The sequence below is a fragment of the Procambarus clarkii genome, chromosome 43 (genome assembly GCF_040958095.1).
Source record: "Procambarus clarkii isolate CNS0578487 chromosome 43, FALCON_Pclarkii_2.0, whole genome shotgun sequence".
Lineage (NCBI taxonomy): Eukaryota > Metazoa > Arthropoda > Malacostraca > Decapoda > Cambaridae > Procambarus > Procambarus clarkii.
Window position 1 is genome coordinate 13,280,695 of NC_091192.1, and position 15,016 is coordinate 13,295,710.

Sequence of the window (15,016 nt, forward strand, 5' to 3'; positions counted from 1 at the left end):
CATGGTGCCCTCAAATGCACAACTGTAGTGTGTCTATGCCCCATGTGTGGGGCCTCGGATCACTCTAAGACGGAGTGCTCTTCTTCCTAGACTCACTGCATCAATTGCGGTGACGCCCTCCCTACCTTCTGCCGTGCGTGTGCACTACAAATTTGAGGAAGCCATTCTCAACTTGAAGCACCACAATAGTTTTTCCCTGTCTTTCCCTGAGATGAGACGCCAAGTCCGCCATCTGCCCTTTTTCGCTAGCGTATCTTACGCTCGTGTGTCATGTTCTCCCTCTCCTCGTCCTTACCTCCTTTCTCAGTCTCTCAACCGTTTCCAGGCCTTGGACCCGGACACACCCACAACCATCTCACCTGCTCATTTACGTTCTGAACCAGAAGGTCCTCCTCCTGGTTCTCCGTCTGGTGTTTCTTTCCTTCCTTCCCAATCTGATGTGTCTTCTTTCCCACCTCCCTCTGATTCTTCTTCCCGGCCCTTCCACCTGTCTTTTGGCCCTCCACGCCACCTGTTTGTCCAGGCTGTTGTCCATCATCGCCCCAGTATTCATGTTGATCGCTCCCGTTCTCCTTCTCCTGTTGAGACTATGGAGGCCAGTATATTACTGCTGGCACACCTGTCTCTTTAAGTCAGAAACGTAAGCCTGGCTTCTCTCCTTCCTCCCCGGCAGGTAAGAAGGCGTCACTTTCTTCTCCACCCTCTGACTCCGACTCTATCATTGCGTCCCCTTCCATTTCGGTGGTCGAGCCCCCGTGTCCCAGCTATGGAGGTTCCTTTAGCCCTTAATTCTCTGTCGGTTGCTGCTCTTGCTGAGGTGCGCTCCCCCTCTTTCTGCCCCCCTCCCCTTCCCCTGATTATCCTGGCCACCCCTCTCTATTACCTTCTCCAGCTCCGGACCCTGTCCATCCGCCTCTGGTCCGTCCTCCCACTCCCTTGACTCCACCGTCATTGGTAAATTTACCCATGCCCCCTAACCCTGATTTCACTGATCCTGATCTTATGTAGTATACTGTGTTCTTTGCCTTTGTTACTTCACTGTTCTCTGTTGCTGTTCTCTCTCCTTTTGACAATGTCTATTCTTCAATGGAATATTCGTGGATTTTATGCCAACTTTCATGAACTCCAACTTCTAATTACATAGTTTCACCACTTTGTGTTTGTCTCCAGGAGCAGATGCTTGGTGCTCGTCCTGGTCACTTTCGTGGTTATTCCTTTCTCCCCCCCCCCCCTCCAGCTTTGGCTGGGGCTCATAACTCTACTGCTTTCTTGAGTCGTACTGATGTTTCCTTCGTCTCGCTACTTTTTCCGTCGCCTATCCAATGTTCTAAAATTCAAGTGCTTGAATTTCACTCTTCATCCGGGCGGAGTATTTCGGGAACCTCACAAAGTAGTCAGGGTCAATAAGGTCAAGGTGGAGTAGGGTAACATCAGTCCAGTAACGAACTGTTGCAGCCTCTATGTGCCATGTCAATTTGCCATCCCGTAAGTCGTTTTCGCGGTTTAGGTTCCATTCCCGAGTCGCGACATACTTCTGTGTAGGAGTAAATTTAAGATCGCGAGCAGCATTGAGATACAACGCCGATTGTTCAACAGAACCTGCAGGTACTGGAGGGTCGTCGTCTTTCGTGGAGAGGGCAACAACCTCTACCAGGAAAGATGTTGCAGCTCCTGCAGGTCCTTAGGAGCTGCAGGAGCAGTAGGAGCTTCGTCTGGTGTGGAGAGAACTACAGCCTCTACTAGGTCAGATGTAGGGTCAGCAGCAGCTGGAGAAACAGGTGGAGTAGCATCGGACATTAGATCTGAAAGTATGTCAGCGTTTACAGTGATGTCAGGGTCAGGAGCTGGAGTAGAACCTGAAGCACAGGTGGGGAAGACTTCATTGAGTATTGTAAAGGTCGGGAGACCGTTCGCAGTTCTTTTGCAGAAAAAATTGGTAATTTTGGATTTATTGGAGTTGGTTTTAATGTGCCGGTCATACTCCCATTCAGTTACAGCATAGAGTTGTTCTTGTACTTTTTGTGATAATGTGTCAATGGAGTATCTGGTGACAAGGTGACACATCATATGCATAGCAGATAGTTAATGAAGTGCGATGAATAGGGTCAGGAATGTCGTTGGTGTAGGATGTAAAGTGTCTGAGCAAGAACAGATTCTTGGGGAACACCGGCATGTAAGTTTTAGTAGTCCGAGGGTCGTTGGAGGGTCTTAATTCTCATTGTCCTATTGTCTAAGTAGTTAGAAAGTAGTTTAGCGTTGATGAGAGGAAGATTAAAGTTATTTTCACAGTTTTAATTTGAAGCCGTCGTGCCAGTGTCAGAGGCCTTCTCAACGTCTTTAGTGACGAGTGCAGTCTAAAGTCTTTGGTGATGGTTGATGCTGATGTAATTTGTCATGATACTTAAGGCGTCGTGTGTAGACCAGTGAAGCCAGAAGCCAAACTTTTTAGTAGTTAGTAAGTCACTATCTTTTGGGTGTCTTTTAAGTCTCATCTTAACCAGCCTTTCAAAGGCTTTGCCAAGTGTGTCTAGAAGACTTATGAGTCTGAAATTTTTTTGGGTCAGTGTGAGATTTTCCAGGTTTTGAATGAGAACAACGGTGGCAAATTTGATGGGGAGAGGAAAATAACCAGAGGCAAGGGAGTCGTTGAATAAGTTAGTGATGGCAGCAATGATGTAGTCAGGAAGTTGTCGAAGGAGGGTATGGCCAATGCCAGATGCACCAGAGGCTCTATGACGAGTGCCCATGAGAGCTGTCTTGACATCAGCTGGAGTTAGGGGGAGTCTGTAGTTTAGTGCATGAGTTAAGATTATCAAGGTGGTGGGGTGAGGTTATCAGGTGTGGGTTTCATTTTGAAGACTGGGTACACCAAAACAAACTACTTCAATGTTTGGAAGGGCAGTTGGTTCAGGAGGATGTGGATGAAAAATGTGTTCCCATTGATGTTTGAAAACTGTAAGTACTTCATCTGATTCAGTGATTTTTGTTGTTGTTCTGTAGACGGTATTTAAATGTAATATGGGTTGACCCTTGTAGGCTTTTGATTTGTTTCTAGAATTCTTGAGGTGTCAAGTTTTCTGTGTTGTTCTTCTTAGTCAATGAGGTGTTTCCAATTTTTTTGTGGTCTTATGAATAAATAAATAAATAAATAAATTTTTATTCAAGAAAAGTACATAGTTGATTTACAAATATAATGTTGCATTTATAGATAGAGCTAGTACATACAATACCTAAAGCCACTAGTACACACAGCGTTTCTTGGCTGTTGAGGATGTGTTTTTTAAGTCTTGTGTTGATGAGATGTTGATTTTTTTTTGTTTTTTTTTTTAGATATATACAAGAGTTGTTACATTCTTGTAGAGCCACTCCCCCTCCCCGCTCAGCTCGTTGTCGCCGTCTGGGGGCTTAGTGGGCGGCTGCCGGAGTGTGATGCTCCTTGGGACAGTCCTTTGTCCTTTTCTAGCCTTGTGCTCCTGCTGCCGTCCTCTCCAATTCTGCTGGGCATCTTTTCCTTTTCCTTCTGTTTCGTTTTTCTCCCCCCTCTTCTCCTATCTGCTTGCCGTTTCCTGCCGACCTTTTGCTCGTTCTGGTTCTTCCCTTGGACTTCTTCTACTTTGACGCCCGGGTGCTTGAGGAGGCATACTCTTGCACCCGTAGAACTGCGGTACCCGACGTCGAGAGCGAGGGGAACCTTTTATTGTCAATCCCCACTTCGTCACTGAACCCGATCTCGACGGACTGTCGGTTTCTTAAGGTGGCGTTTGTGGGGCGTATACTCACGACGCACCCCTAGGAGGCCCCGACAAGATCGGCGATAGCTTCTTGTTGGGTGTCCTGCCTCTAATTGTGGCTCCATGGTGGGTGTGGGGGCACATTCGTGAGTGAATTCGTAATTTCGTCAAGATGATAACCCCTGTTTCGGCTGTTTCTGGCTTACCTTTTCAGGCTCGTGGGGTGGGCGACCAAGCCCCCGAGTCGGTCCGTATTGGAAGACCGGGCTCAGTAGCCTCCGCTGCATTGGGCCCCGACCTTGCTCCTCCTTTGGCCTCTCTGACTCCTTCCCCTGGCTCCCCTCCCTCCTCTGTGGTTGGGTCGAGCCCCAAGCCCCCAGTGGTGACTACCTCGTCCCCTGGCGCGGCTCCTTCTCTAGTTGTTACTACTGCGCCTTTTAACCCCTCTCTCTCTGGGGGTTCTCACCGCCGTTCTCGTCACGGCCGCCCTCGCTCGATTCCTTCCAGTTCTGCTACCTATCAAGCCTTGTTTGGTCCCGCTTCGTGGGCCAAATATTTTGATCTCCTCCCTCTTGATTCTGCGCCTCCTGACGATTTCTCCCTTCATCGACATCTCATTGATTCCGTGGATGCCTCCATTACTTTTAACCCCACTCGTCTCGGTACGCGTGTCGTTGCTGCTCCTTCTCAGGATGCTGCTTCCCGCTTGGCTGCCTTATCCTGCCTTAGCGAGACCCCCGTTCGGGTCTCGAAGAACGTCCAGTTGAATGCCAGTGTTGGCACTATTTTGCTCCCGCCCCATGTTGCGACCGGTGTTCGGGACCTGCGCGACTGCCACGACGATATTCGACATATCCTCGCTGCCCAGGGCCATTCTATTCTCCAGGTGGACACGTTTACTCGTCCCCCTCGTGGTAGTCGCCGTCAACCCCTCCGGGTTGTGAAGATTACCTTTGATGGTAGGACCCTTCCACCCTCTGTCATTCTTGCTGGTGCCAGGTGCTCTGTCCAGGAGTACATTCCTTCTCCTCGGCTCTGCAACAAGTGCTGGAGGTTTGGGCATGGTGCCCTCCGCTGCTCCGGGACTGTCTCTCTCTGTCCTTTGTGTGGTGGCGAAGGTCACTCTAAGTCGGAGTGCGCTTCTCCCCAGGCTCGTTGCCTCAACTGCGGTGAGGCCCATCCTACCTTCTCCCGTGCGTGTGTCCATTACAAGCTTGAGGCAGCCGTCCTCAACTTGAAGCACCGGGAGCGTTTATCTTTTCCTGAGGCGAGGCGCCAGGTTCGCCGGCTCCCGCCTTATGCTAATATCTCTTATGCTCGCGTGTTGCGCTCTTCCTCTCCTCGTCCTTCCCGCCTTCCTCAGACTCACAACCGTTTCCAGGCCTTGGACCCTGATGCGCCCACTGCCCCCTCCTCTGTCCCTTTGGGTTCTCTCCCGAAGGATCCTCCTCCTGGTCCTCTGTCTGGGGTTCCCCTTCCTTCTACCCGGTCTGTCGTGTCTTCTGTGTCTCCTTCCTCGTCCCCCTCCGATCCTCCTTCCCATCCTCTTCCTCCATCTATCGGCTCTCCCCGCCGCCTGTCTGTGCGGGCGGATGTCCATCGCTCTCCTAACGGCCGTCGTGTGTGCTCTCGTTCGGCTTCTCCTGTTGAGACACTGGAATCCGTTGCCCGGTACGTAGTTGCTGGGACACCGGTCTCTTTAAGTCAGAAGCGTAAGCCTGGCTCCTCTCCTTCCTCTTCCCCGGCGGGTAAGAAGGCTTCGCTTTCTTCCTCAGCTCCTCCTTCTGGCTCTGTTGCTCCTTCCACTCCCGTTTCAGTGCTTGCGCCCCCTGTTCCTGCTATGGAGGTTTCTTTGGCCCCTGCTTCCCTTTCGGTTGCTGCTCTTGCTGGGGTGCGCTCCTCTCTTTCTACTCCCCCTCTTCCTGCTGCTGTCCTTGACTGCTCCTCTCCGTTGTCTCCTCCTCCTCCTCCTCCTCCTCCTCCGGACCCTGCCCGCCCATCTCTGATCTGTTCTCCCGTTTCCTTCCCTCCGTCTTTGCTCAGTTTACCCATGCCCCCTAACCCTGACTTTGCTGACCCTGATCCCGACCCTGATATTCTTTAACGTGCTCTGTTGGTCTTTCGCCTTTGTTTCTTCCTTGTTCTCTGTTTTTGTCCTTTCTCTTCTCGTCGTTGTCCATTCTTCAATGGAACGTTCGAGGTTATTACGCCAATTTCCTCGAACTCCAACTTCTGGTTTCGCGGTTTTCGCCCCTTTGTGTCTGTCTCCAGGAGCCGATGCTTGGTGCTCGTCCTGGTCGTTTTCGTGGCTATTCCTTTCTCTCCCCCCCCCCAGCCATTGCTGGGGCTTCTAATTCTTCTGCTCTCTTGATTCGGGCTGATGTTCCCTTTGTTCCTTTACTTTTTCCTTCGCCTCTCCATTGTTCTGCTGCTCGTATCTTTGTGGGGAAATGGTACACAGTTTGTTCCATTTATCTCCCCCCGGGTGTCCCGCTCTCTCTTCCTGATTTGAAACACCTCCTAGACTCCTTGCCGGAGCCTGTGCTCCTGCTGGGTGACTTCAATTGTCGTCATTCTCTTTGGGGTGACGTTCTGACGAATACCCGGGGTCGCCTCCTTGAGCCGTTTCTCCTCTCTTCTTCCCTGTCTCTTCTGAATTCTGGTGAGCCCACTCATTTGGACTCTCGAACTCGCACCCTTTCTTGTCTTGATCTTTCTCTCTGCTCTTCTTCTCTTTACTTAGATTTCACATGGCAGGTTCTTGATGACCTCCATGGAAGTGATCATTTCCCCATCCTTGTTTCCTTTTTCTCTTTTCGCCCTTCCCTCTCTTTCCCTAGGTGGCAGTTTGCTAAGGCGGACTGGACCCTGTTTTCCCTCAGTGCTACTCTCTCTGACCTCTCCCTTCTGCCCCTCTCTCGCGCTCTCCTCCTTTTTCATGACACTGTCTTCGACGCTGCCCTCCGCTCTATTCCTCGCTCTTCCTCTCGGGGTCCACGGAAGTGCGTTCCCTGGTGGAATGCGGACTGTGCTCGGGCTGTCCGCTGTAAGCGTGCAGCCTGGAAGAAGCACCGCCGTAGGCAGACGACCGATTCTTTTCTTTTCTTTCGGAAAGCGAGTGCGGTGGCCCGTAGGGCCATCCGTACGGCTAAACGTGAATGTTGGGCATCTTATGTCTCGACAATTACGTCCGAAACCCCTCTGGCCCAGATCTGGAAGCGTATCCGCAAGATAGCGGGTAAGTTCGTTCCCGATGTTTCACCGGTCCTTCACCTCCATGATACTCTTGTGGCGGACCCGTTGCAGGTCGCTTCCGAACTGGGTTCCCACTTTTCTTCTGTTAGCTCTGGTCTTCATCTTCCCCAATCTTTCCTTCTTCGTAAACCTGTCCTTGAGTCTCGTCCTTTAGATTTCTGCACTCATCTTCAGCTTCCCTATAATGATCCCTTCTCTCTCTCTGAACTTCGTTCTGCCCTGGCCCTCTGCGGTTCTACGGCGGCGGGCTCCGATGGTATTCATTATGAGATGCTTCGCCATCTCCCTCCGAGCACGTCTCAGTATTTACTGAGTCTGTATAATCGGATCTGGGAGTCGTCGTCAGTCCCTGAGGACTGGCTCGATGCCGTTGTCCTCCCTGTTCGCAAACCAGGGTCTCTGGGTACTTCCCCTACGGACTTTCGCCCTATTGCTCTCACAAGTTGTGTCTGCAAACTCTTTGAACGTATGGTTAACGTTCGTCTGATGTGGTTCCTGGAACACCATCACCTCCTCTCCCCTTCTCAATTTGGTTTCCGCAAGTGCCGCAGCACGACAGATGTCCTGGTGAACTTGGAGGTCTATATACGTACTGCTTTTGCTGCGAAGACCTCCGTTGTTGCCGTCCTTTTTGACCTAGAAAAGGCTTACGACACCACTTGGCGTTATCATATCCTATCTCAACTTCATTCTTTTGGCCTTCGTGGTCATCTCCCTCTCTTTCTCCGCAGCTTCCTCTCTCGTCGTTCCTTTCGGGTGCGCCTTGGTACCGCTCTCTCTCCCCCTTTTCAGCAATACGAAGGTGTGCCCCAGGGTAGTGTTCTGAGCACTACTCTTTTTCTGGTTGCCCTCAATGGTCTTCTTTCCTCTCTTCCTTCTGGTGTCTTCTCCGCTCTCTATGTCGATGATCTTACCCTTTGTTGTCAGGGTGATGATTCGCCTCTCCTTCAACGCCGGCTTCAACTTGCGATTGATGCCGTGTCGTCTTGGGCCACAGGTCATGGCTTCAAGTTCTCTACTTCTAAGACTTGTGCCATGACTTTTACGCGGAAACGGGTTGTTCTTCGTCCCTCTTTGTCACTTTATGGTCATCCCCTTGAATACAAAGATTCCGCGAAGCTTTTGGGGTTATTCCTTGACACTCGTTTGTCTTGGTCTCCCCATATCTCTTACCTCCGTGTTGAGTGCTCTAAGTCCCTTACCCTCCTTCGGGTCTTGTCCCATACTTCTTGGGGGGCAGATAGGCGCACTCTCCTTGCTTTACATTCCTCTCTCGTCCTGTCTAAGCTCGATTATGGTTGCCCTGCTTACTCGTCTGCTTCTCCTTCTACTCTTCGCCGTCTTGATGCTTTGCACCATACTGGGTTGCGCCTCAGTTCTGGTGCCTTTCGTTCGACTCCCGTCCTTAGCTTGTATGTTGACACTGGCTTCCTGTCTCTCCAGGACCGCCGTGATCGCTACTGTCTTCGCTATCTTGCGCGGTCCTTGCAACATCCTTCCTCTCGTCTCTGTCGTGCTTTAACTTTTACCCCTCCTGCGGTTCCTGTTCCTCTTCACCACCTCCCTCTTTCTGTCCGGTTATCTCGCCTGCAGGATTCTCTTTCCGTTCGTATTTCTGATGTTTCTCCTCGTGTTGTTCCTTCTTTGCCCCCGTGGAGGGTCCCTCTTCCGCGGTTTTGTACATCCTTGACTCGTATCACTAAAGCTTTTACCCCTCCTACAGTTCTAAAACGCCTTTTCCTCGAGCACTTTTCTTCTCACTCCCGCTCCGTTTCTGTCTTCACCGATGGGTCTAAGTCAGCGGACGGTGTTGGCTACTCTGTTGTTTTTCCTGATCGCACTTATATGTGTCGCTTGCCTCCGGAGACTAGCATCTTTACAGCGGAACTTTATGCTATTCTCTATGCTCTTCGTCTCCTGCTTTCTCGTTGTCAGTCTTCGTTTGTGGTTGTTGTTGACTCTCGTAGTGCCCTCATGGCTCTCGGGTGCTTTCATCCAGTTCATCCGGTAGTTGTCGAGATCCAGCATTGGCTGTTTCTCGTTCACAGTAAATTTAAGTCGGTTGAGTTTTGTTGGGTTCCCAGCCATATTGGCGTGTCTTTAAATGAGCGTGCGGATGCTGCCGCTAAGGAAGCTGTCCGCTCTTGTCCCATCTCTCGTAAAGGCATTCCGTATTCCGACTTTTACCCGGTTATCCATTCCTCAGTCCTTACCCGTTGGCAGGCTTCTTGGTTGTCTGTTACTGGTAACAAGCTACGTACTCTTAAATGTTGTGTTTCCTCGTGGCCGTCCTCCTTCCACCGTAACCGGCGGTGGGAAACAGCTCTAGCGAGGTTGCGTATTGGCCATACTCGCTTAACCCATGGTCACTTGATGGAGCGCCGCCCTGCTCCTTATTGTCCTAGTTGCATTGTCCCTCTTACGGTCGTGCATGTCCTTCTTGAATGTCCTGACTTCCAGGACGAGCGTGTGTCTTGCTTTCCGACCGCCCCTCGCGGTCACCTGTCCCTCGATAGAATTCTTGGTGACTCGGATACTTTTGATATCGTTCGCCTTATGCGTTTTTGTTCTCGTATTGGCATCCTTGGTGATATTTAGCGCCCTCTGATTATTTTGCGTATTTGATGGTGCTACATAGCCTTCCCGGTTTGGTGCCTTCTTTTGATAATTACTTACTTACTTGTAGAGCCACTAGTACGCGTAGCGTTTCGGGCAGGTCCCTGGAATACGATCCCCGCCGCGAAGAATCGTTGTTACAACCAAGTACCCATTTTACTGTTGAGTTAAACAGAGGCTACAGTTAAGGATTTACGCCCAGTAAATCCTCCCCGGCCAGGATACGAACCCATGACAAAGCGCTCGCGGAACGCCAGGCGAGTGTCTTACCACTACACCACGGAGACTGCAATGTTCATCTTGTGTTGTGAGAAGCGAGCATGATAACAAGCTAAGAGGCGTTTAGTGCAAATGGAAAGAAGGGACGGGAACTATCTGGGGAAAGTGCCAAGCCATTACGACTATATAGCAATTGCAGTGTGGTTTGAGCATTGTTTTGGGAATGGAGATGTTTGCTGTATGTGTGATAGCGTCTTGTATGTTGTGTGCTTGAATATCAATGTCAGTGTGATGTTTGTTGATATATTCATAAGCGAGATCAGTGTCACCAATGTGTTGTTTGAACATGTCCCAATTTGCCCTATGGTATGAGAAAAGTGGAGTGCTGGGGATGAGAATAGGATTTTTGGAGATGGATGAGAATTAAGGGAATGTGATCAGACCCCGTACGGGATCCTGATGAAACAGTGTTGGAGGTTGTTGCCAAGTCTGTTGATGAATTTATGAGGTCTTCCAGAACCTGCATGTATGAAAGAAGTGGGGAAGCCTGGGCCAAGAAAGAATAAATGTTTTTGAATATATAGTTGATGATGCTGTTGATCATGTCGATTCCTGATATTGTGGTGGAAAATATGGTGTTGTGCATTGAGATCTGCAAGCAGGAAACCAGGCAAGTGTATGGTTGAAGAGAGAGGTGATGTCTTGGATGGAAAGGCCATGTAAGATGTAGGTCGTGCATTTGAGTGGGCCCATGTGGGTGTGGACTTTGATGGCAATGTCATGTTCACAGAAAATGGTACCGTCCGTTTTCTATGTGTGGCGGAGCAGACGCCAGAGGGAGGAGGTAAACAATAGAGCATACAGGACGCCCGCCAAGCTTGGTAGCTACTAGTCATGTAATCATATTAAGTATTAAAGTCAGTAACCAAGCAATGGCTTTATATCAACCCCACAATCAAGACTTCCTCAGTAACACACAAACACCACAGGCAAGAAAATGTTTGTGGAGCCAGGGAGTATGTACAAGTTTGTGTTTATATGAAGATCTTGTGAGTATTGCAACTCCTTCATGTGGTTCAACAGGTGACTGGTAAGAGGAGTAGCCATAATGCATGATTTTGTGTGTTAGTAATGTATGTGTTACTTAATACATCAGGTGTCTCGGCCTCAATAAAATCTGACACTGTATGTCTAATAGAGAAATATGCCCGCACATTGAATTGGATAATCTTTAAGAATGTTGGGAGCCGAATAAGTTGCTGGCGGGATTTTGTGCGTGTACAGGATGAAGGAGGACAGCTTGATTCAAGTTCTGCGGCAAATCGTCCAAGGTTTGTGACTGGAGCGAGGTAGGTACGAGAAGTGGGAGATGGACAATGAGTTGTGGAGCGGCCTCGTTGCGAGAGACGATCGGAAACATTCGGAATAACTGGAGCAGATGGGGGACGAAGAGTGTCAGAAGGCAGGTTGACAGGGACCAAGAGGGAAGTATTAGAAGTTGTAGTATTTGAAGTGAGATTGGCAAGTAGAGGGGACAATGATGGGAGAGGAAGAAGTAGGGAGTACATGGGACATGGGTAGGCCGGTTTGGGATAGTTTAGGGTCTTCAGTCTGGTCAGTGGTTCCGTTTTCTGTATCAGTCGGGATTGGGCTGGTTGGAGGTTCTGGAGGAACTACAGTATTCTCAGCAGCTGAAGTCATGATATTTTGTTGAGTGTGGACGTTAGGTGAGAATGGAACAGAGCGTAAGAGCTGAGGAGGAGGGACAGATATGCAAGGAAGATCATTGTGTGTGTGTGTGTGTGTGTGTGTGAGAGAGAGAGAGAGAGAGAGAGAGAGGGAGAGAGAGGGAGAGAGGGGGGGGGGGGGGAAGATGGGCAGCAAAGTCCCGCCCATCATCCTTGGCCTTCAGATATGTATTTTGTACACAAGCGGTGACTCGTTCATATGAGAAGTTTTGAAGAGGAGTATTAGGTGGAGGTGGTGGGTGAGGGAAGAGAGGTGGAGAGGGATGAGTCTGATGTGCAGTCGTAGGGTGGTGATGTTGGCTGATGTTATTTGATGATAGGATGGGTTTTGGGAGGTTGATGTAGAATGAGGTTGTGCATGGGTGCGAGGTTGGGTAGTACGAAGAGGTTTCAGAGTCTGTTTCCTCAGAGGGCAATATTTATTTATGGCTTAATGAGCACCTTGGCAATTGGTGCATTTTAATGTGGGGGCCCTGGCACCGAGTCCAAAAATGGCCTTCAAAGCTTGGGACTGTTTGATATAGAGCAAATATGTCGACGTTTTCATTGGCGGGTTTCATGAGTATATTTGCAGTATTTGAAGCATTGAAGCCATGGAAGATATTCAACTGGACTGATGAGGTTGGGAGGAGTGCTATTGTTAAGGTTTTTGATATCCTGATGCAAGACTTTTTGGGCTTCAGCAGGGAAAGAACATTGAATTTTAGTGTTTGGTATTAGGCACTGGGTAAATTTCCTCAACATAAATGGCATTCCTAGTAGAAATGTCCTGAGAGAGAGATTGGTGTTTTGAAGTTCAGCAATAACAGCGTTATCGACATTATGTACAAGAACAGAGCCTTTTGCTTTTTGTGCAACAGTGAGCACGGGAAAGGCTTGGGCGAGTTTTCTATGAACAGGTTCCTGAAAACAGACAAAAAGATGGTCTTCAGAGGCAAGGAAAAATTTAAAACTGTTGGTGTTGGCATATTTGACATGCGAAGTGGCAGGAGAACAGTGACATTTGTAGAAAGTAGTGATGCAGTCAATAGTGTCAATGGGTGTAGTTCCAGTGTATTTCATCCGCAGACAGTGAACCATTGACTCACTTTCTACAGACAGTCCCGTGTTTTGAAGCAATCACTGCGTGAATCTATTAAATTCAGTGGGGTGTGTAGGCGAGGTCTAGGACCTGACCTGAGGCTCTCGCTACGAACAAACACCGGGTCCAGGAAGATTGCAACCCCTAGTTATGGTGGGCTCGCACGATCACCAGATTCCACAACTGGCTCGGCAGTGTCAGAAACGGAAGAAATTTAGGAGAGGAGAAAGAATGCACCTATGCCATGACGCAGCTGCAAAAAGGTGAACTGCTGACTTCTCACCTGGGTTTGTTCTGGCTCGAAGCGGGCCTGTTCACCTAAATGTAGTCCGACCTGGACACAAGTACACTAGACAATACATGAAGATGGTACGAGGAAGATGTCACTGCTTAGGACGAGTGTTGGCTAGCTATTTAATTTAGCCTGGGTCTGCTCCAATACTTGTGTAGGTTGGAAATGAACTTGCTAGCACCAAAGTGCTCGTTGAGGCTGTAGAACACAGCAGCTGTTGAACAGAGAGACGTGGTTGGCTTTCTATATAGCTGGCGAGCTCAAGATCCTCAACTCAATCAAGAAAGAGTCCAAAAGATGTCAGGAACGTTGGTGAAGTAGGGATACGTAGCGCTCAAGCAACTGGCCGCCTGAGTCACACTGCGAGGGAGATGACTCACTGAGATGCAAGAGTGACTTCCTCTTGCAACGTTGCCGACGAAAGATGTTCCCAGCCACATTGGTGTTTCCTTAAATGAGCGTACGGATGCTGCTGCTAAAGAAGCTATCCTCACTTGTCCCATTTCCCATAAGTGTTCCTTATTTCGACTTCTACCCAGTTATTCATTCCTCAATCCGTGCCCGTTGGCAGGGTCGTTGGTCTTCTGTTACTGGTAACTAATTGCATACTCTTTGCCTTCCCGGTTTGGTGCCTTCTTTTGATAATTACTTACTTGCATACTATTAGGGGTAGTGTGTTCTAATGGTCTTCCTCCTACAACCGTAACCGGTGGTGGGAACCGGCTCTGGCGAGGTTGCGTAGTGGCCATACACGCTTAACTTAGTCACTTAATGGAGCACCGCACTGCTCCTTATTGTCCAAATTGTATTGTCCCTCTTACAGTCGTGCATATCCTTGTTGAATGTCCTGACTTCCGGGACGTGCGTGCCTTTTGCTTCCAGATCGTCCCTCGTGGCCACCTGTTCCTCGATAGAATCCTTGGTGAATTGGATACCATTGATATGGTTCTCCTTATGCGCTTTTGTTCTCGTATTGACATCCTTAGTGATATTTAGCGCCTCTTGAATATCCCACATTTGATGGTGCTACATGGCCTTCCCAGCTTGGTGCCTTCTTTTGATAATTACTTACTTAGACTCGGCTATAAGTATCTCTGAAATCTATCTAACCGGTTTTAACCGGTTAGATAGATTAGGTTAGGTTAGTATCTAACCGGTTTTAATTATCTGATGATGTAGACCTGACCAAATGTAAACTGTGTCTACTAAATTATTCGCACACCCTCCGTCACTATGTGATGGAGTGTGAAAAGATACGTGAATTCAAAGACAATTCTACAACAAATGTTCAAGAAATGTGTGAATATTTAATTCAAAATCATCTGCTACCCAAAATTTTAGCCAAATATCTCCACTTTGCTAACTGTAGGTAGTAACTAAGTGATTGTAACCTATCCACCGCTGCCCACTGGATGGGGGGCGGTGTGCAGGACCAACATCAATTATGACACTAGCTCTCCGCATATGTCAGTTGCTTAATTTAGAAACTGTACTTGTGATCGGACTCGAGCCCCATTGTTGATGTGACGATGTGCACTGAATGTTGTAAATTATTTATCTAAATGAATTTTAGTGTTCGGCCCCGAGCCCATTATGTGCCTCTGTAACAATTTCCACTACCGCCCACAGGATGGGTATGGGGTGCATAATAAATGAACTAAAAAAAAACTTGTATACAATTTTAAAATTGGTAAATATGTACGGTTTACTTTTAAAACAATTGCTGTTTATAAATGTCTTGTATAATTGTCAATTATTTTAAAAACTTTCAACATTAAAAAAAAAATTGCCATTCTCATTTAATTTTAATTTTTACTTATAACAAGTGTTCATTTCTCTGAATCATTTGTTAACGTTATGCCTGCCTTAATGATGTGTATCAATTCTTAAATTTTTGGAGCAATATATATATGAGCTTATTGTTAGTATTTGTCTACCTCATCTTATCTTTAAACAGCCTAACTGAATTATTATAAATTATGCCTGAAATGCTCTATGTATTCATGTATTATTAATTATACATGCTCTGTAAGAATGATTAAAAACTGCCATTTTTTTGTATATTTATTAAATA

The 15,016-nt window shown here is 48.2% G+C and overlaps 1 protein-coding gene across 1 annotated transcript in view; it reads left to right on the forward strand.

The window, feature by feature from the left end:
- Window positions 1–15,016, forward strand: part of LOC123756013 (major facilitator superfamily domain-containing protein 6) — an 88,310-nt gene extending 73,294 nt beyond the window's left edge. Inside the window, exon 10 of the mRNA XM_069300052.1 lies at window positions 10,612–15,016. Coding sequence (XP_069156153.1) covers window positions 10,612–10,613 — 2 coding nt within the window. The 3' untranslated portion in view covers window positions 10,614–15,016. The remainder of the gene's footprint in view (window positions 1–10,611) is intronic.